The sequence below is a fragment of the Phalacrocorax aristotelis genome, chromosome 3 (assembly GCF_949628215.1).
Source record: "Phalacrocorax aristotelis chromosome 3, bGulAri2.1, whole genome shotgun sequence".
Lineage (NCBI taxonomy): Eukaryota > Metazoa > Chordata > Aves > Suliformes > Phalacrocoracidae > Phalacrocorax > Phalacrocorax aristotelis.
Window position 1 is genome coordinate 94,629,968 of NC_134278.1, and position 21,717 is coordinate 94,651,684.

At 45.1% G+C, this 21,717-nt stretch overlaps 1 protein-coding gene and 1 long non-coding RNA gene across 2 annotated transcripts; one reads left to right on the plus strand and one right to left on the minus strand.

Annotated features, from left to right (window-relative positions):
* The first annotated feature begins 37 nt into the window (after positions 1–37).
* Positions 38–3,672, plus strand: LOC142055098 (uncharacterized). Its single transcript, XR_012659806.1, has 2 exons — positions 38–313; positions 802–3,672. It is a non-coding gene; the product is annotated as an uncharacterized LOC142055098 (long non-coding RNA).
* Positions 320–20,950, minus strand: POLR1B (RNA polymerase I subunit B). The gene is made up of 15 exons (XM_075088559.1): positions 20,753–20,950; positions 20,469–20,636; positions 18,343–18,489; positions 17,221–17,353; positions 16,051–16,187; positions 13,963–14,186; positions 11,481–11,652; positions 9,668–9,839; positions 8,573–8,854; positions 7,847–7,980; positions 7,199–7,369; positions 6,404–6,560; positions 4,939–5,135; positions 4,281–4,534; positions 320–2,054 (listed from the first exon to the last, which is right to left on the minus strand). Exons 1-15 carry the CDS (start codon positions 20,909–20,911, stop codon positions 1,172–1,174), a joined length of 3,390 nt encoding a protein of 1,129 aa, XP_074944660.1. The 5' UTR covers positions 20,912–20,950; the 3' UTR covers positions 320–1,171.
* Positions 20,951–21,717: the final 767 nt, after the last annotated feature.

Consider the following 21,717-nt stretch of genomic DNA (forward strand, 5'->3'; position numbering starts at 1 on the left):
CCCCCCCGGACGCGGTGGTACGGCCCGCCCGCCCCGCCTTCTCGGTGGTACCGCCCCGCCGCCGCCGTCCCATGGAGCAGACCCGGACACCGGCACCGGCACCGGCGCCACCGCCCGCCCCCTCCTTCGCCGAGGTGCTGCAGTTGGTGCGGAGCGGGCAGGAGCCGCCCGGCGTGCGGCACCCACGAGCCGAGCCCACAGGGGACAGCCCCACGGCCGCCCGCCTGCCGCTGCCCGCCAAGCCCTGGGAGAACCGCCCCCGCCCCGGTGGGCCCTGAGTCCCGGTCCCGCCCCAGCACAGATCCGAGGACAGGTGATGTAAAAACTTACAAAAGAACTCTTAACCAAAAGCCTGAGGCCCCCACCCGGCTTCCCCACGCGGGTGGGAACATCCACTGGGGCAGCGGCAGCAGTGGGAGGGGACTGGGGCTGTGCCCCTCGGTGGGGACACGGCTAGCTGCCGTCCCACAGCATCGTGTCGGAGTCCGGCTAGAAAGCCTTCTGCTTTCTTCTTCAGCCAAACATGCCAAAATAACCAAAATACCCACAAACCCCACGGCAGTTCTGCACCAAACACTCCCAGGACAGGCCCAGCTCAGCCACCTTTGTCTCTTGCAGTTGAGGCTGCAGCTTCGTGCAGTAGAACTGTGCCTTCTTCGTGAGTTTCAAGACATATGTATTCAAATAAAGCAAAACAAAACATGTCCAATCGCTTTAACACATACCCATCATTAAGGCATATGTTTTGCAAGGATTTTTCTTCAAAAAACCAAAATATATCTTTTTTTCCATCATTTCCAGCATTCACTTCATGCTGTTTTATGACATCTTCATCTTGCAGCTGCAGCCATTGCTCAGAGAACAAAGAACCCCCGCTGCTCTCAACACAGCAGCCTGGTGGGAGCAGCGGTATTGCTTGATTGCCATACGCCACATCTCAATAGCTAGTGATCCTGTAGGAAGTACAAACAACCTTCAGCAGAGCCGCATTTCTTCACCATACACAGCTGGGCGACCGCCCTGTCTCAATACAATCATCAAATTAACCTTGTAAACATTTGAAGAACCTGAGAACTGACTTAACACTTGAAAGCCGCGGTGGGCAAAGGCAGGACCGATGCGTGCTTCCTCCCTCCCAGCAGCAGCAGCATCGCCATCCCCAAGCTCAGAGCTACTCCACGTTGAGCTTTGTTTTTATGTTCATGGCTGCCAGCTCTGCCACAAAGTAACGGAAGACGTGGGGCACAGGGACAACTTCGATCGTGTCCACCTCGCTGCAGACAGAGCAGGAGTACCTCCTGTTGCTCGTCACAGAGGAGGAGTGTGGCGGTTTCTCCAGCACGGGAGATGTCATGCTGCCGCAGCTCATGCAGACATAGGCTATGGAACCATCAGAGCAGTTGAACAGGCGGTCTTGCAGCAAGAAGGATGTGCCATGAGCCAGCAAAGCATCACGCTCCATCTCGCCAAAGCGAATCCCACCTTCCACGTTCCTCCCCTTGACAGGCTGGTTGGTGACAGCGTCTCGGGGCCCCGTTGTCCTCACCTGGAACTTGTCCGAGACCATGTGGCGCAGGCGCTGATAGTACACCACTCCTACAAAGATCTCCGCCTCCAGCTCCAGCCCGCTGATGCCACTGTACATCTTTTCTGTCCCAAAGAAGTTATAACCTGCGCTCACTAAAGTCTCACCAAAGTATTTCAAAGCGGAGTTCTTCTCTGTGAAGGTGAAGGGAGTGGCGTCATAGGAGACGCCGTGCAGCGCTGCTGACTTCCCTGCCATGCTCTCGATTAACATCCCAATGGTCATACGGGAGGGAAAGCCGTGAGGGTTGAAGAGGATGTCTGGAACCATCCCATTCTCTGTGAATGGCATGTCCTCAACTGGCCAGAGCTGGCTCAGGATACCTTTCTGTCCGTGACGGCTGGCAAATTTGTCTCCAACCGTTGGATTTCGGGGAACCCTCACAGTGATGCAAGCCTTCTTGAATTTCCCAGTGCCACGGTCATTACTGCATAACCTGATGTTGTCTACAATGCCAACTTCCTTATTCCTGCATAGGTGGAAAAACAATCACAGCAAAGGTGTCAGATGTGCTAATGATTTTTAGCTAGCAAAGGGAAATGAAGGAAGAAACCCAAACCACTTTGTATGTCTCATAAAGTGCCATGGGACAACCGGGGAACACCACCGTTCTTGAAAAGTACTATTCAGTAGCGAGGGAAGTCAGACTGTGTAAGAATTAGGGCAAGGAAGCAATACAATGGCATCAGACAAGTGCCATTCATTTGCTTTTTCTAATACTAGAAGCACAGCTACAACTTTTGGGTGATCAGGTAACGTGTCACCCATGATTTAATATAAAGATCATTTAAACCCAGTTCATCTGTATTGTGCTTTATGTGACAAACTGCATCCCAGTGCCGTCTGTTTGGTGTTACAGCAGCAGTCCCTCTCCCTGCCCCCAATAAATTCACACCATCTTGGTGTGATACCAAAATAAAGAACCGGGTTCAAAGCAGAGAGGAAAGTTCAGAGCAGAAAGGGAAGGCACAGTGTGAACTGAGAGGGCTTTGCCAACAAGTGCCTCTTTCAGGGGTGTGCTGCTGCTCCAGATGTTCCATGGGCTAGGTATCTGCCGCAGGCTTAACTGTTGTCACAGAGCTTTCTGCGCAAACTCTCCACTTGTTTCGGAGACAACAGCTAAGGAATAAATAAATTTTGTCCCATATTAAGACAAGGTTACTTTTCTTCTTCTCCTTTGAAGACCTAATGAACAGGGTGTTTGCAGAAGGCCTATACCTAAGTTCAGCTTCTGTTTCAAAGGTTATTATTTTGCTGTGTCTAAATGCGACCAGGGTACAGGCTATTGCAAAAAAAAAAACCAACCACCAAACAACCACCAAAAAACCACCCAAAACCAAAAACCAAACCTCAACTGTACTTTGTAAGCCTCTTCCAAACTTGTTCAAGCTTTTGCAGTCAAAGCCTCTGTCCTCCCTCTCTTGCAAGCCTAGCTAGCGATGTATGGAGCGCTTAGGAAAGTAGGGATCACTCCCTCTTAAGGGCCCCAGGTCTCTGGGTGGCAAATTGGTGGCAGGAGCCAACAACTGAGAGCTGGGAACCTCATCCCTCTGTAGGAACCTAAATACTTATCCAGTTTGGATGAAGAATGAACAAAAGCTCAACGGTACAGAGGTAAAGTGGCTCTCTGGGTAAGGAACCTGAACTAAGGCTGGGCTGGCATGAGAGGTCTGGGGAGCAAGACTTTGGGAAGAGGGCTCCACAAGCGCAAGGACAAGGCTGAGCTTACAGGTCCCCACCAGGTGCCGAAGCTCTTAGCCCTGCTCTATGACTAGGACGACTAATTCTATGAGTCCATAGCAGTCTCCCCAGTGCGGCTAAGGCACCATCTGTTATAAACAGTAGTTTTTGCAGTAATGCCAGTTACTGTGTTACCCAAGTGCTTCTCAAACTAATTTGCCTTCACAATGTGAATAACCATGCAGCATTACCCTCACTCTATCAATGCTGTAGAGAGACACAGGTAAGGCCTGAAGTTGTACGGACTACTGGGAGCACAGGATGCATTTAAATATATCAGGTTTTGTCAATGTTTTTGCTTCCCTTTCCTGAAAAAATTAAAGAGGATTTTAATGATTTTAATGAAAGCCTCAGCAGCCTCTCTTTCAACTGAAGTTCAAAAATCTTATAAAACTTTTCACTGAAATGTTCCAGGGGGAGGGGGTTATGTAGTTGACACATTTTAATATTCTAGCAGTTTGGAAGCTGCAATGTTAATGAAAATGCTCTTTGAACTCCTAATCCTGTAACAACTTTGCTTACAAGCTTTTCTGGCAAGTGTCTGGGACCAGGCACTTTGTTTTGTTTTTCTCTTTGGTGTTTCTTTGGGTTTTTTAAACACCTTATGCAAGTCAATGAACAAAAAGCTACAGAAAATTACTGCAGGGGATGGGCAGAGAAACGGTCCTTGGGAGACAGCAAAACATTTCTGCAAGGTCTTTCTTTTTATCAGCCTCACGTTCTCTTCCTGGGATAAGTCAGGCTGTGCAGCAGACACTGGCATAGAGAAAAGCTGTGATTCCTGCATGGGAGTCACCTACAATATGAACCTCATGCTCTGTCAAGACCTGGACACTATCATGTAAGGAGAAAAGGGAACACCTGGAGGAAAAGATACTGCAGCTTGTCAGGGCCAGCTGCTCTCAGGCTGCTCACCACCAGGTGTGTGGAGCCAGGAGGGACAGGCTGTACTTACGGATAATACACGGTGAAGGTCTCGCCTGTGCTGAGGTTCATGAAGCTGTAGAAGGGGTCCCCAGGCTGTAGAATAGAGCCAACAAAAGGCAGTCCATCGCCGTCCAACTTCTCCATAACATTCGGATCACCAGGCCTGACACCAAATACTAAATTATCACCTGCCCTGGTGGCTTTAAGGGAAAGGTCAATGCTCTCCATCTTGATAACACTTCCATAGGCAAACCCTCTCTGCCAGGAAGATTTATTCACAATCTAAAAAGAAGAAACAAAGCCCTGTTAAAGACTTGCTAATAACTTCAACAAAGAAAGCTTTTTTCCATTCCAATCTGAATGCTTAACCTTTTAACACAGACTTCCTAAACAAAGCCTCCCAGAAAGTCACTGTTCCAGAAGGCCCAAACCTCCTATGACCCCAATATTTTTCAATGCTGGAAGCCCACTGCCTTGCACAAGGGAGCTCCACTCTACTCTCAGTACCTCCAGCATTACCTGTGGTAACAACACTTAACTGCTGTGCTCCTGTATCTGCACTAACAGAGTCTGTGGATTAGCAGAAGCAGAAAACGGGGCCTTCTCAGCTAGGTACCACCCTTCTTCCCAATTGTCCACATCAAATTCCTTTATGGAAAGCAGGATTTCTCCTTTTGGTGGCTTACCATTGCATCTTCCATGTCATAGCCGCTGTAGGAGATGACAGCCACAATTGCATTGGTGCCAACCGGATAGCTATCCATACCATAATAGTCATACATGCTGGGCCGCACCAGAGGGCTCTGGGGAGTGTGAAGATGGTACAGCTTGTTATCCGAGCGGTCCTTGTAGTTATAAACTGGAAACCCCATGGTTTGCTTTCCTATAAAGAAAGAAAGTTGGATTTCTTCAGGATCGAGTCAAAGTTAACCTATGCTTCATTCTCATTGCATCTTGTTAAGAAGAAAGCTGGAAATGCTTACAATTTAGAGGGATTATCAATCATAAAACCTCTGGAATTTAATAATTGCTCTAAGTTCAGCTATAAAAGTTTCTATGAACGATAACACTCAATTCCTTTCATAAGGACTATTTGTAATTTTGTGTTTCTTCTGCAATTTCAAAATCTCCAATAAGGTTGGTGCGGTGTTTTTTGGTTTTGTTTGGTTGGGGTTTTGTTTTTTCCCCTCTCCCCAGTTTCCCATAGTGAGACACACCATACATATTTACAGGCCAAAAAGCATTTGCTTCTGCAGTATAAATATACTGGCAAGGAAAACAAGTTTTGAACATAGTCACATCGGTACTTTCAGAAAAGTACGAAAAAGTGGTAGCATTTTAAGGACATCTTGTTGATAATATTGTCAGAGATGTATATGCTAGCAATGCTATCAAGGTAATAAGACCTGCTTTCTTGAAGTCCCTGTCCACATGCTTTCTCTTAGCCTTTTTTTTTTTTTTAAAGTAAGCTTCTTGCACATCACTTGCAGCTCAGCTGATTGAAACCCCACTACATACCCTATTCCAACTTCTTTCAGACAACAATAAATAAATTTAAATCTTTGTCATAGTTGTCAGGAAGAAACCCCACTCTGTTGCCACAGTGCTGTATTGCTCTCTTGCAACAGATACCTAGCAAGCGTCCCCTCAACAGCTGCATTTTCAAGACAGCAGTGGCTCACTGAAAACAGGTGGCAAGAAAACCTCATGCTAACTACTGCAGAGCATCTATAGTAGCTACCAGCCAGAGGTAGGTTAACCTCTGTCAGTTGCGGGGACAAGAATACTGTTGGCAGCACAGTTGTCAGACACAAACACCAGCAAACAGCTGGCATAGTGCCCTTTGCTTGTCTGTATAATCAACAACATCAAATTAAGAAGGAAAAACGAAACTTACTAAAGGCTTACGGAAGGCAACATGAGCGCAACAACCTAGAACTACCCACTGGAAGGCAGCCAGGACAATAGACTTGACTTTATTTACCTTGCCATGAAAAAACAAAATGGCTGTTAATCAACTCCAATGTTGACACAACCACTGGGAAGAGATGTTATTTGGGAATGTGGGAAGACACACTGGAATAGACACGTGAGAGATTTCTCTCCGCCCCTTGCCCAGGGACTTGCAGCATTAAGTAGGACAGCACTTACCCATCTGGCACTGGTACATATTTCGTGGACTTTGGTTGTGGTCGGAGAAGGGGATGAGGTTGGCTACCACGCTCAGAATGCTGTGAGGAAAGAGCTCCTGGTGAGTAGTCACTCCGGGCACCACCTCTGACTCCAGCGAGGCCACGTTCATGAAGATCTGCAAGCATCAAATCACACAACGCTTGTTCTCTTCCTTCTTGTAAAGGGCAAGAAGCAACACAAGGCTGCCTCTGATGTCTTTTTATCCATTTCAGTTTTTAGCTGTGGTTGTTGTCTGCACCTTAGTATCTGTCAGCTGTCTGATATTTTTCTTGCCTGTTAATCTCCCTGTCAGTATCACAGACAACTGCATGGAAAGCAAGTCTGGAAATACAAAACTACAGTAACTGCAGTAACGTCTCCTCTTTCCTGTACCCTATTTTAACTCTTCCAAATGAGCAAGTTCCCTGGCAATCCACTGCTTGGCTGCCCATGGGCATTTGGAGAATATGGTGTAACACAAGATGAGACAGTATGCACAAGATTGCAATCCTTCACCTCAGAAGCTTCACTAAGTTAACACTGAGAGCAGATTTCAATATCTCAAAAAGACTCCTACAGTCCATCTAAGACATTTACCGGAAACCAATTAGCAGGAGGTGAGGAAACCCTTTTGCCACCTATTCTAGCTCTTCAACACAAGCTACCTGTGTTCCACCCTCAGCTCCTTTCACAAACATTTTTCAAAACATCATTTTTGATGCCAGGTACCTCTGTAATAGCCAGAGCTCTATAAAGGAAATATACAAACCACACCTGTTCCAGAGTACCAATCCATTCATTCCTTCCATAGAACAGGTTTCTGACAGGCCGCACCATCCGGCAAGGGGTGGTAAAAATGAACAACCCAGGGTACAAACTGGGTTTTCCCGTCATTGGGATAAGGACCACTTCTGCCCGTGCAGGAAATCTCTTCTCTTGTGTTACCTGTTTGTGCAATATATAAGAAATACTGATTTATAAACACAAACCAACACTGGTTTAGTTAAGCTGCATCCAACAGGCTACACAACGAAAATGCCAACTACAGGTGTAGCCACTAATATAAAATGGTGGAGAGAAGACTTTAAAAATACTTCTAGAAAAATCTCCACCAACAAAAGGATAGAGTATGTCTACCTTACCATTTTCAAGGAAAAAAGTTCCTCTAAAAATGATGACTTCGTAAGCCAACCCACCAAACATACATACATAACAACATACACAAAACAACAAACATACAAAACCAAGAAAAACAGAAAAGCTCACTCCAATACACCCAGAGATAACTTATTGGGTCAGACTGAAAAACAAACTAACAAAAAATGCCCCCAGACATTTAAAAACAAAACATTCCAAACATGCCTATTTTTGACCACTGCATACTGAGGATGTTTAGTTAAGAAACATATTAAACAAGACAACCTTGAAACGGCGGAGGGTTTCTGCAATCTCGGGAGCCAGGTCCCACTCTACCCAGCCCACCACAGAGCCGTCCAACACAACTCTGTAACACTCTGCGTAAGGCTTGCTTGGAGACGCATCAATAGGGGTGACACCTGTGAGAAGAGGGGGTTAGCAGAAGGAGCAGCCAAAAACACCAAACCAAACATAGAATTTATTTCTGCAGGAAGCCTCAATCCACACCAAAAAGCTTTCTGAGACATCAAAAAATTCAGCCCTACAGGGCAAAGCTGTAGACTACTTAATGGAAAATATAAAACATGCACAACTAAGAATGCCGCTACCCCCCCATTTTTCTGACTGAAATAAGGACTCCCATTATTGTGGTAATCACAAGTGAGCGGCAGTTGAATTCAAGTCACCAGCAGCATCAGAAAGTCACTGCTTCGTCCAATTTCTTAGAGCTTGTACTGTGCAATTCCCTGTGCTTAAGCGAACAGCTTCACTCTACAGCATACAGCTAAGAGACATTTACACTCTCCAAAAGGCTGATGTGCCTGTATAAGCGACGTGCTAGTTACCACGAAGCAGAAGCACAGCAAGTACAGGTCTACCTTTATTTCACCTTGTCAAGTTAACAGCATACAGTGCTGGCATCTGGAGAACCTCTCCCAGATATGGGTTTGCAGGGCAGAAAGGTAAAAAAAGAAGACTGCTTCATTAAATGATCAAGCCAGTAAAACATACCCAGGGAACATAGCAAAGGTGGAATGTCTGTCACGGGCACCACCTCCGTCACTATTTCACACACAGCTGTCATGTGGTTCATCAGACCACAGGGTTCTCCGTCTGGGGTGTCCACAGGGCACAGGAACCCCCAGGATTCGGGCAGTAGCTTGCGGACAGTTGTAGTTCTCATCTGGGAAAATGCTGCACCTCTGTGTATGCAGCGGAAGTGGGAAAGGTAGCGAATGAAATTCAGCTTGTCTCCCACCACACAGAGACCACTGTCCTGTAACATGCCCAGGCCTTGGGAACAAAATTGAGAGCTATGTCAGGACGTCATCCAGCTTTAACAAATAAAGGTTATAACAAATTCATTAACAAACAAATTCACAAATAAATATTACAAGGCAGTTTCTTCTTTTTCACATACAAGCCTAGAGATGCTCACGCAGGATCCCAAAAACAGAAGGTATGTGTGCTGCTGCCTGTGCACAGGCAGCTGAGTGACCTGTAAGAGGCCTAGAGACTTTGAATTCCAAGCTATCTCTTAAAATCTATCTGCTTTTAGAAACACATGGAAGTCATTCCCAGTGAAGTGACTTGGGGATTCGCAGCTGGTACATTTTACTGAAATTCTATGGCCTTCTAATCTCATTTCAGTTTCTAGTGGGCATTCCATTACATCATCATCACACTAGACACTTCAGGGCAGCACCAGATAAATTTGAAATATACATTAGCGAAGCAGTTCCCTTCCATTTAAGCTCACAGGACCAATGGGGCAGTCCCTTCTCCGTCTTACGTGGCACCTTAAGAAGAGATAATCTTTGGGAAAACAAACCAAAATATGGTTACTGTTTTGGACAATGCTAAATTTAGTTTCAACTATTTACCTGTGTAGAGGCTTTGCTTTAATAACTAACCTGTTTTATACCATGCATAAAATCCATGCCTGGGGAGAAATCTTGCCTTTTTCCTCAACTGTCCCTTTCCTCAAACCACTTTCATTAATTCAGTTACAGTGTACAATGTCTGCACACGAACAGTTGTTTGCAGTTAAGAGCTCAGTTTTATGTTGTTTCTCATTCTGTTTAGCAGGAAAAAAAGGCTTCTTACCGGTTTTAGATCGCAGGTTACCAGTTGCAAGAAGATATTCAAATGGCTTGGTAAAGTCTGCTGCCAGGCCAAATGCCTTCACCAAGCTGTCTGCATTTATGCTGATATCTGCTTTTTCTGTTCTTTTCTCCAAAACAAACCTAACAGATTGCAACCAGCTTTCAAGCCTCTCCTACGGTTTAAAAGTGAGAGATTTAAATTTAAAACAGGAGCACAAAGGCTCAAATTAGAACTTCACATCAGTTGCATATGCTACAGAAATCCTCTGAAATCAGCAGGACGGACAACTTTTAGTAAACTAACAGTTTTCCAGCCAAACTTCCCACACTGACTTCATTTTATAAAAACTCTGATGGTAGCACGCCAACACAGACCTGCAAGGAAAATACCCATCCAACAGCTTTGTAATCACTTCCACCCAGCCCAGGGATGAGTCTGACAAACTAAGTACAATAACAGAATTTCACACAGAACAAACAAAACCCAAAGCAGAAATTGTACCTACAATCTGACCACAAGAATAACTCCACTGATTAGCCTGCTAAGTACACTGGCGAAGTAAAACCACATTACTGAGTAAGTTTAGATACCAAAACCTGAAGGTCATGGACACACAGTATTTAAATGTTGCTGAGACAATCCAAGATAGTGGTCTGGACTTTCATTTTAACTGTAATTTTATCACTTCTGTGATCTTAGAAACTATATGAAAACAGGGAAAAGTACTTAAGATACTCAGCAATACTTTGAACTCGTAGTAAAAACCCACTCTATACAGCCACACTGTGCCTACTGTATGCTCCAGTCTATTTAGGATCTTTGCATTCACGAAAGGGGCAGTTAACTCATTCCCCCTGCTGATCTGACAGGGCCAGGCAGGAAAGGAACCTTTTCTGGTTCTGGTTCCTGGTGGCAGTTCCGTATAGCACTAAAATGCTTCATAGAACTCTCTTTTTTTTTTAAAAAATTTCTAAACTCACTGAAATTACTCAAGTACTAGAGAGGTTTTAGTATTCTTTCAACAAAACAATGCTAAAGAAAATTTTGGCTCAAATGGAAAAGAAAGCGTTATCTAATGACTCAGGGAAGTGTCTTTATTTGGGGACAGGAACTACTATTCCACAATGATTTTCATGGGATAGACAGGCTTCTGAATAGGAATACTTTCCTCCCAGCATCCTAAAATGAGGAATCATTAGAAATAAACTGAATTCATATAGAATTGGAATAGATTAGGTAATGGCATTTTTACATCACCAGTAATAAATTAACTGCGTTAAGTCAGAAGCATGCTATCAATTTCCTGATCCATAAAAGAATTTAAAGATGGAAAAGCGATGACAACATGAATCATCGCTTTTGGAAAACGGGGCTGAGGGAAGGACACAGCTATTTTTTTGCACATTTGCCACGTGAAACAGCAGCAACACCACAAGAAGGGAGATCTTTTCCGCTCCCATGTCAATTAATACAACAGAAGCATGCTATTTCAAAACTCTCTTCAAACACCAGAAGGATCAGTCTTCCTCCTTCCTGCTCCCACCCTGAATGGGGCACTTTCATCTGCTCTGGAAGGCTACAAAGCGTTTTTTTTCCCAGTTTTGTACAGACTTTTCTTCAGCATATTTAGTACACAACACTGAGACAGCCAAGCCTTCCTCAACTACACTGCCTGGTTACGCTACATCCAGCACTCTCTCAGCACTCACAGCATACCCAGTCTGGCTCCTGCACTTCTCCTGTCCCCATGAGTCACTGTGGGGTCTGGTGGATGACTTAAACATTCACAGGCTTAAACCCCGTAAGAGCTTACCTTTAAGAACATAAGGAAAAGCTGTCCTGGTGTAAGCACTTCTTGATTCATTAGACTGTCCGGATTATCTTCCATGCACTCCCCTTTGGCAAAAGCATACAGCTTCCGGGTCATCATACAAAGCAGGTAGAACTTTTCAGTTCTGTTTGTCAGGTGTATGCAGATACACTTGCTGGAGGAAGAGAAAGGAAGACAACTAGCACTGTCTCTTCATGCTAGCTGTTCTTCAAGTTCCTCCTAAATAATTGCAAACCAAATTTTTTTTTGTCTAAAAAGCCTAACAAGGCACAAGCTTTTCCAGTTGCCCTTAATATTATATAAAAATTCCAAGAAATAAGGAAAAAAGCAAAGATTGAGCTGAAAATTATATAATTATATAATCATAAAATTGTCTTTAAGGGGCTAGTTTTGTTAAGGATATACCTGGTTGATTACATGAAGGTGAACCTTGCTAAAGACTGATTTTACCTGCTCCCATGTAAGATGCCCTTATAAGCATACAGTTTATGTAAACAGGTATTTGAGTCAGGACCAGTCAAAAGATGAGGTTTGTGTGATATTTTACAGTAGCTCTGACACCCATCATTTACATGCACATATCCACATACACACACCCCACTCCAAATCTGAGCTGGAAACTAGTAGCAAACCACAGAACATTTCTGTTAACACCAGCAATGTCCTGCCACAGAAAGTCCAAACCTCCACACTACTCTCAACCCACGCGTGGAAAACTGTGGGCTGAACACCACACTCTAGCACAAGCAAAAAGGAAAGCCACACCTAAGTCCCAATAAAGCTGATCGACTGCTTTCCAAGCCACAGGAGATCACTCGCTCTCCAAGACACAAGTGCTATATAGTCTTCCATCAGCACTCAAGGACTTTTTCAGCTTTTCTCTTCTGCTCTACATCGCCCTCTACTGAAGCCTTTGCAACTTCACTGCAAAGCAAGACAAAACTCCGAAGGCATGTTCTGTCCAGATAAGTCACAGTTCCAGTACTCTTACATAGAGGGTACATCCCAATTAATGTTTTCACTATTCCTCCTCTTCTGCCTCCTCAGTTGAGGCAAATAATGTGTGCAGAACATAGAGTTAAAAAAAATCCCCAAACAAACCACTGACCAGAATATTTAGAAATAAGAAAATCAGAGCAATTCTAACTTCCTTGAAATTCACATTTCTCAGTAAAGTTCTGTGCTTCCAGCTGGTCTATGGATTTTTAAGTGCCCCTCTGAGGCACCTGCAGGTCACCTTTGTGTTTCCAGCCACCTGACCACCCCCTATTTGCAAGTACTCAAGGACTTGGGCATCCCAAAATATATTTTTCATGTACTAAAAAACCTCTCAAAAAGCAAACACATGCTTTACCAGAAAAAGAAATTATTTAGTTGAAAGTCTGTCACACCAGTAGTCTCAAAACCAGCTCTTCTATTCCTTTCTAACTTATTCCATGGAAGAAGCATAGATTTTAAAGCATTAAATTTTTACCATTTTAAAAGATAAATGTAATCCTCATCAGCTGCCAACAACTATGTGAAACTGATAAAGTTCCACAGCAGTATTTCTGTTTAACAAATACAGCCTCCAGCAGTCACAGACTTTAACCTTCTTTTCCTTAATCTTAAATATAATGTCTTTCATCAAATACATCAGAAAATCACATCTGAATAACAACTGATACCCTCTCCTGAAACCGTTTTAGGGATACTTGTGTCAGTCCATCAAAATACATATTTCTGAACACCACAAATACAGATTATCATAATACCCCAGAGTCCCATTGATAGAGTTAGAACTGTTGCGACTAAAACTTGTTGCTTTGGGGGAGTCAGAAAGGCTTCAAGACAAAAAGCGCCTAAACAAAATTTCACAACAACATTTGACCTTAGAAAAGCAGATGTACAGAACCGTAAAGATAAGGAACTGCAGAGCAAACACTAAACCAGAACAGACTATTCCTCAAGGACAGTATATACGTGATCTCAGAATGGAGCTTGCGCAAAAGCAAAATTTAACTAGCAGAGACAGTGAGGAAGAGTATATCCTTCATCCAGAGACCCCTGGCGACCACCCGGAGACACCAACAGGCATGCGCAAAGGACATTTGCATATGAGAATGAGTTCTTGGAAAATTAATGAATAGGTATATCTTTTCTCAGAAAACTAATGAATATGCATGTAAAGCTTGTAGAAGTTATGTAACTAACCCTGTGCGGGCACGCACATTAGGAGGAGTGATCCCCTGTGCGTCCAGCGCTGCAATAAAGAATACCTGCTTAATACTCGTTCAAACTATTGAGGCCTGATTTTGGCTTTTCACGCCATCGCCATCAAAAACCGGCCACTAGCTACGGTTTTATAAGTGCATATGAAAACCTTAACAAAATGCCATGTAATATGGCAGAGAACTCTTAAATCTGCCTATAATTTCAGTACAATTACACTGAATCACACACTGCTACATGCATGCATACTTACTTCAAAATGAAATCTGCAGCCTGTTCATTGCTGTACCACTCAGGAAGGTTAAGTTTTACTCTGAAGCTCTTTCCCAGGTATTCGAGGACGTTTTGCTGTGTAAAACAGCCTGCATCCGCTACCGCTCTCATCATCTCAGCAACGCAGTTCACATAAAAGGTGTCCCCTTCCTTTTCTTTGACCAACTCTTCAAAAATCTGGTAGTCTGGGAAATTAACTAATGCCTGAAATACAGAAGTGTAACAGATCAGAAAAGAAAATCATAGCAACATCTGTCCATAAAATACAGCAAAAGAACTTGGGCACCCCACCAATTTAGATTTTCAGTCCCCTGGAAATACCCTTCCACTGTGCAGACTGAAAAATACTGTGGGGCAGAGGTGCTTACAGAGTAATGCAGGGGATATTCATACCCTGATGATGATAACAAGTACTCCCAGTCCAACGAGACCCTTGGAAAAAAAACAACTTGCACCTTCTAAATTAACAGGCTTCTCTTGTTTAGGTAAGATTTACTAATATATTTATAGAATAAGCTCACTTAGAAACAAGAATTTAATTCAGCATTGTCTCAAGCTGCTTCTTATTCTCATGCAAACCAAAAGGCAATTTAGCCTTTTGATGAAGATTAGAAAGAATTCACTTTAGTTTCAGCACTTCATATACTGAAGCTCATACTTAAATCCAGTGTTCATAGCTCTTGGTGTTACAATGGTTTCCTAGTTGTTTCTTTACCTCAGTGTTAAGCAAATATATTATCCACCAACGACTTCTGCATTTACTTGTAAACAGACCTCATCTTTAAATAAACTCTTTGTTCACCACATTTAAGTAGGCTTCAAAAAGTTAATGAAAAACTGAAGGCTGCATGAAAAAGACACTAAGGCAGATTTCTTTATGAAAGGGGGCAATGTAAGCTCAGCTCTGCTTCTTGGTAATCATGACATATACAACCTGGAAGCAGCCAGAGCACATGCTGCCTCTTGTCCAGCAGAGGAGAGCACTGGGATGATTAAACAGCAAGAAGAAACCAGAATTACAGCCAGAAGTGCAGTGAGGCAGCCGTAGCAGCATTCTGCTGCAGTGGGACCTGGACAGGCCACTGGGAAACCAGTACAGAACAGAGCTTGACTGATGCGGGGCGGGGGATGCAAACCCATAGAGAATGGCTACTTATGGAAAAATTCAAACTCCAGAGAACATGGCCTGCTTATCCTGAGATCTCATGAGCTACCAGAAAGTCAGTACAATTACTGTGCATATTAAACCAACAGGTAATCAGCTACTTTTGGTAACTACTTTTGTTGAAACAAAAGTCGAAGAAAAAGTGAAATGCATTGTGCAACAGCAGCATGAATACAGACGGCTGAAAGAAGAAGATATTAATTCACTGAGGATGATTTACATCATGTAGTGCCGCAGGCCTCTGATGTGCTTGAAGACTTAGCTGTTGTAGGTAAAATACACAGCTGAAGTACTCTGGCTCCGCTACTACAGAAAGCATGATTTTAGAGGAGAATTTAAAAAGTCTTGGCTCAAGTAAAATTTTTGCCTGCCATCCAAAGAAGAGTTTACATGCATCAAATGTGCCCATATAGATCCTTCTAGATTTTCATTGCTTCCAATTCTAATCAGAAACAGCATTTTGGTTTTCTCCTTTAACAAAAAAAAAAAAAAAAAAGAGCACCAATTCACTGGTTTACTTTTAGATGGGGCAACCTGACTTTAATGATTAATGTTGTTCACCCACTGGATACTCATCTGTGATTCTGTTTATAAAGATTCATGAGATCTTTCACATTAGGTAGCAAACTCTTCTACCCTCCAAGAGCTATTAATCCAGAGCATTCATTAACAAAAAGCCACTCGTAGCTCTCCTCTCCTGACCCTGCACACACTTCCTCTGCTGCAGCCAAGTGTTACATTACAAGCATAGGCTTGGTTTGGACTCTAGTTCTTCAGCCAGTATAGGAAGGATGACTGAAAATACTTAATACAGAATTAGCTTTTCCCAGTTACTTAAATAAAAATGTTTAGCAAAACTTCTGTATTTATTAAACACAGAAATAATGAGCATTAGCTGTTTACCTTCAGAGCAAATCCCAAGGGAAGGAAGAACAACTCTTTCTGAAAAATGAAATTCACCATGACACAACCATTTTCCAAGTAGTGAAGGTTCATATTTATTGCAGTGTGCTCATCCTTAACACAGTGCACCACTACTCCTGCAAAAATTAACACAAGCAAAGACCAATGTGAGCTGTACAAAACCAACTGGCTGCATTGCTGTGATGTGTCCGAGCAGGTGTGAGACAATTCATGAGAGAAACTTCGGTACTTCACAGCTGAGGACAAGAGACAGATCACTGGTTTCAGCACCAGTCTCCCATTTCAAATAAATACACAAGCTCAATTCAGTTCTTAGTGGACAAATGTCTCAGGACAGCCAGCACACTTGCTGAGAGGCTTAGAAGGTGCATACAGTTTTTAAGAAAAGGAAAGTCCCAAGCCTCAACTATTCTGTCTGTAACCTTAGGTTGTAAGATACACCAACGCACAAGTACTCTTTCCAATTGCACTCTGGGTCTAGTTTTCTAGTTTTCACATCTCTGTGTTCAGCAGTGTTTCCTGGTCCTGTCCTGTGCTATCCACTGCAGGAAAAAGAAAACTAAACCAAATGGGACCGTTTAAGCTGGCACTACCTCAAAATGAATTAATGTGGAATTAGAGCGTGTGCTCAAGCACCATGGTCCAGTCAAATCAGCAGCTGGTAACACCTGAGTTTAAAACTGTAACTTTTCTCCTTTAATTAAATTTTAAACTAATTTTACTGAGTATACAAGACAAAGGTATGGGACAGCCAAGAATCTAGTTAATCTGCTTCATGTAAATTAAATCTGACATTTCAAAGCATGGATAATCAAATTTAGTGAAACAAGTTCAGCAGTTTACACCAGCTTCTACTGAAGGCAGGGTTTTAGTCACACCTTCCACATAACAAAAGGTTACATGTACTGCAAGGCCTGGAATACAATCTCCTTGCTCAGCATGGGCGGCTTGGACAGCTCCCACAAGGCCAGCACCTGCCTCATGCTTGTACCATTACAGAGGTAATTAATTTTCAACATGTAGTAAAACATATAAGTGTTATACAAGAGCTACACCAAACTAAACTCCCCAAAGTCACCTATAGATGGTCACTCCTGCTTGTCCTCAAGTAGTTACTAGCAGGATGCCGCAGGAAACTGTCCAACTTACCATACTCTGTGAAACCAGGGCCTCTGTTTTTCCATTTGTGTCTTGTCATTGCAAGAGGGAAATTTCGCCTGGGCATAATCAGCATCCTAATAACTTTTTCTAAGCCATTAATTATAAAGTAGCCTCCCATTTCCTGGCAGAAGAAAAATAATTTTAATGTGCTTAGAAATTCATAATCCAGCATTTCAAGTAAAAGACAAAAATGCCTGTGTTATACGTTAACAAACATTTAATGTTTTAACTATGAAAAGCATAGCAAGACGTGTTTCAGCCTGCATTTGGAAAGCCTGCACCCCTTGCCAGCGACTACTAAGTCTAAATGTGGCACACAGTGCAAGGGAAGGGATGCACGTTCCACAATTTAAAGGAAGAAAGGAAAAAAACCCAAACCTGTGTGGTCAGCTGAACAGCTTTGAAGAGCTGACATTAACTGTTCTTTTTAATAAATACTCTGAAGTTCTCATTTTGAGTTTATAAACCAGAAGGATCTTCAGTGCAGAAAACCTCTTTCTGGTCACATACAGGTTTAACACTGACAAATTTATAGCTCCCCAAAGAGTATGCCATTAGACAAAAAGCATTTCAATAGCAAGTAATACTACAAATACAGGTACAAGTGGCATTCGAGGCGGGCAGGAGCAGTATGCCTGCCGTTGTAGATTTTCTTCTGTAGTTTGCACACTCTTTTTGTGAGTGCAAAATATGGTACTAAGTAATTTTGTATTCAGTTTCCCACAGCTGACATGCTACTGGGGAGATAAGGAAAATGCTGCAGAAGACATCTGAGAATGAAAACGTCTCTTTCAATGCCTGTTCTCCAAATCTTTGTCTCCACAGAGGCCCACTCACAGCTACACAGCCTCAGTTGCCAGTTAGCAGTTGAGAAGTCATATACTGGAACAGTAGGTATTAGCACCAAAGAGATCCCTGCATTCAAAGACAGTTGTGATTGCAAATTTTTCAAGATCCTGCAAGCTACCACCATAAATAGGGTACATTCAGAGAAAATAACAAATCAAACTTGAAATAAAACATAAATGCTCAAGTTCTGTAAAAAGAAGCTGGCCTGAGACACCGCTCAAGTAAAATGCAGCTTTTCCTGACCCACAAAATCCCCATTACCTCTTCCTCCTCATGGTGCTGTACAAGCTCTTGTGGAGAAACATTGTAGAGGTTGCACAACTTGGACTTCACCATGATCGGAATATACCCCAGGGGCTGTTTAATAGTCCCTTGTGGCATGCCATTCACTGACCAGCTGATGTCAGCCTAAAACGACATAACGCAAACAGCAAGCAAATTAAGTTGCCCTTTTAATCTTTCCTGCTATATTAACTGTACATTTAACATAATCACAATCTGCTTAATGAAATTCTATCACTGTAAAATGGTAATAAGGATAATAAAAAGCATAACTAGTAGATATGTGCATAAAGATTACTCCTTGGAAAATAGTCAACATGAGTTTACAGAAGGAAATCATACAAGTCTTGAACTAGGTAAAGAAGCTAGTAAGGAAGCAGGGTAAAGCAGAGCAAACAAAGTTCATACAGGCTACTTTGTCTTTCAGACCCTTCACCAGAGCAGCCTAAATAATAATTAAAAAAAAAAAAAAAAGACATGCAGAGTATATGAAAAGAATCCTCAGAAGTTAAACAGTTAAAAGTAGAAGAAAACTGAAACTGCTCAATGAAAGGACATCCATGCTACAAGCCTGCAGAGACCTCTCCTAAGACTTGTTTAACATGTTCATAATGATCTGAAAAGCAAGAAAGGTGTGTGTGGAAGAAACTAATTTATTTACAATAACAAGATCTGGCAGTGGGTGTGCAGAAGGACCCCTTGACTGTAAGAAACAAGGTGATAAAATGCACTGTGGGAGCAAACAATCCAAACTTTATATGCAGAACAAGCTTTAAAAAAGCTGCCGCCATGCAAGAAAGAAACACCAGCACTGCAATACAAAAACATTGGTTCCACACCTGGCAACAATTGAAAGAGTAAATTGAGTCTTAGGAAGGACTACGAAAGGGAAAAGTTACTGCGTCCCTCCAAATCCACGGTGCAGCCTTACAGCTAGACTTCTGCACAGCTCTGGTCTCCAGCTTAAGCAATGACTAAGGGTACAGAGCAGCTCCCATATAAGCAGCCGCTCAGAGACCTCACCTTGGGGAAGCCAGAACTGCAGAAAGAATCTGAGGGAGGGGTATGTGGTTAAAGGCAGGACAGTGGAAACGGGGAATGACTACATACTGCTTCCTGCTGTGCAAGGGCAGGGAGTGGGAGAGATCAACCAACCTGCTGATACTGCACAAGGCAGTATCTTCTCACATAGGCTCAGCAAAATGTTTTGCTCCAACTGTTCCAAACATTCACACAGGTTCAAAATATAATTAAAGAAACAAACAACGGAAAAGAGATGGGAAATAATTCAGGTATGAAAAATAAAAGCATCGCTAGCTCAGGAAAATCCAAGAGCCACTGGGAAAATGGCTATGAATGATCTGCAACTGCCCCACTTTTATATTCAGATAAGATACTGCACTTACAGTTGCTTTTATCACTGTTAGTTGTAACGCTTCGGACAAACTAAATAACAACACCCACTGAAATTGCAAGCTAGCGTTCCCTCGCACCAGGTGCCTCATGCAAACGTACAGCTCAGACACGATTACACAATTTTAATAGAAAAGAGCAACAGCTGTGCAATCCTTTCACAGTGCAACACAAAACATGTGCTGAGAATGCTGCATCTTCTCTGGGCAAGTTTCAGAGCCATTCAGGAAAACGATGAACCTATGATGTGAACAAGAGGGATTTATAACTCTAGATTTCTGTATGGGAGCAACATTGCTTCTGAAACCTGGATTCCTGCAGGGACAAGATTGGGACTGTCATGCTCTCCAGACTGGCACGGGTCTCCTTCCGCGGTCTTCTGGACTGGCTGGCTGCGAGGCAAACGTGACAGCAGCACAAAGGAGACAGGTAGGGTCCCGCGGAGGAGAAGGGCAGCGGAGACGGGGCTCGTTAGGAGGCCGGTTTGCAGGCAAGCTTGCACAATGGGCTCGAACCTCCCCAACACCGGGACTCCACGCGGGACAGAGCTCCTAGAGACCCGCCCGAGGCGGGTGGAACCGGGAAGGGGTCTTTAAAGCGCACGGAAACGCGTGAAGAGCTCAGCGGGCGTTACTCCCCAGGGGGGCACCCAGCGTGACAAGGACACGCGTGGCGGCACGGCGGACACTTACGAGGATCCTCCCGCGGTAGGTGCTGCGGAGGCCGCGGCATTCGGCGGGGAACACCCTCCTCTCCTGGCAGACCGTCCCTGCCGGCACGGCGGGGGGAGCGATGGACACCCCGGCCACGGCCAGCGACACCCGGCTGTCCTTCAGGGCGAACTCCACCGGGGACAGATCCTGCAACGGCACCGCACTGAAGCGCCGGGGGAGGGGGTGGCGGTGGCCCCGCACCCCCGCGCCCCCCACAACCCCGTCGCCGCCACCCCACCCGCCGCTGCCGCCACCCTCCGCACCTGCACGGCGCGGTAGACGCCCTCGCTGACGGCGTAGTTGAAGGACTCGATGTGGGCTCCGGGCAGGTCGCGCCGGGCCAGGCTCCGCGCCGGCGGCCGCGGCCGCAGCCGGTGGGGGTCCCCGCCGCACCCCGCCATGCCGGCGCCGCACCCCGCCATGCCGGCACCGCGCCGCCGCCTCGCGCCGCCTCACGGGAAACGGCGGGGGCGGGCGCGTGCGGCGCCGGACCGCGTGCATGACCCGCCGCCAGGGGGCGCTGCGGCACGCACTGCAGCCCGCGGCTGGCGGGGGCGGGCGGCTCGCGGCTCCCGCGCACGGACGGGCAGCCCGCGCGCCGCGTCCCTTCGCCTCGGGGCGGCTCCCGGGGATGGGGCTCGCCGCCGCGTCCGCCCCTCTCCCTCCACTCCCCCTGTGCCCCGCAGCCACCACAGCTGCGTCCCCGCCTCCTGCAGCCACACCAGCCGTGCCCCCCCCTACTCACCGTGTGACCCTGGGGACACCCCTAGCTGTGTCACCCCGTCCCCCCACAGCCACCCGCAGTTGTGTCCCCAGTACCACCCACTCACCCTGTGCCCCACAGCCCCCTCCAGCAATGTCCCCCCATTCCTGGTCCCCCCACTCGTGTCACCCAGAGTTGTGCTACCCCCACGCAGGTACTCTCAGCACTGAGTCCCCAGCCATCTGCACCCATGTTCCTCGGGGCCCCTGCAGCAGCAGTGGGGAAGCTCTGATAGCCCCACCCCTGCCCCATATCACTCCCTGTACCCTCCGCACCCCTGGACTCCCAAACAGCCCCCGCACTCCCCAGCTCCCACCAGCGCTGTGACAGCCCTGGGTGTGAGGCCAGCGCCCCTCATGCCATACTGCTGTCTTGCATTTGTCACCCCGAGGTGAGGAAACCTCCACTGTGGGGCTGGGCTGGCTCGTGGGGAGCACAGCAAGGGAGGCAATGCCCACCACAGGT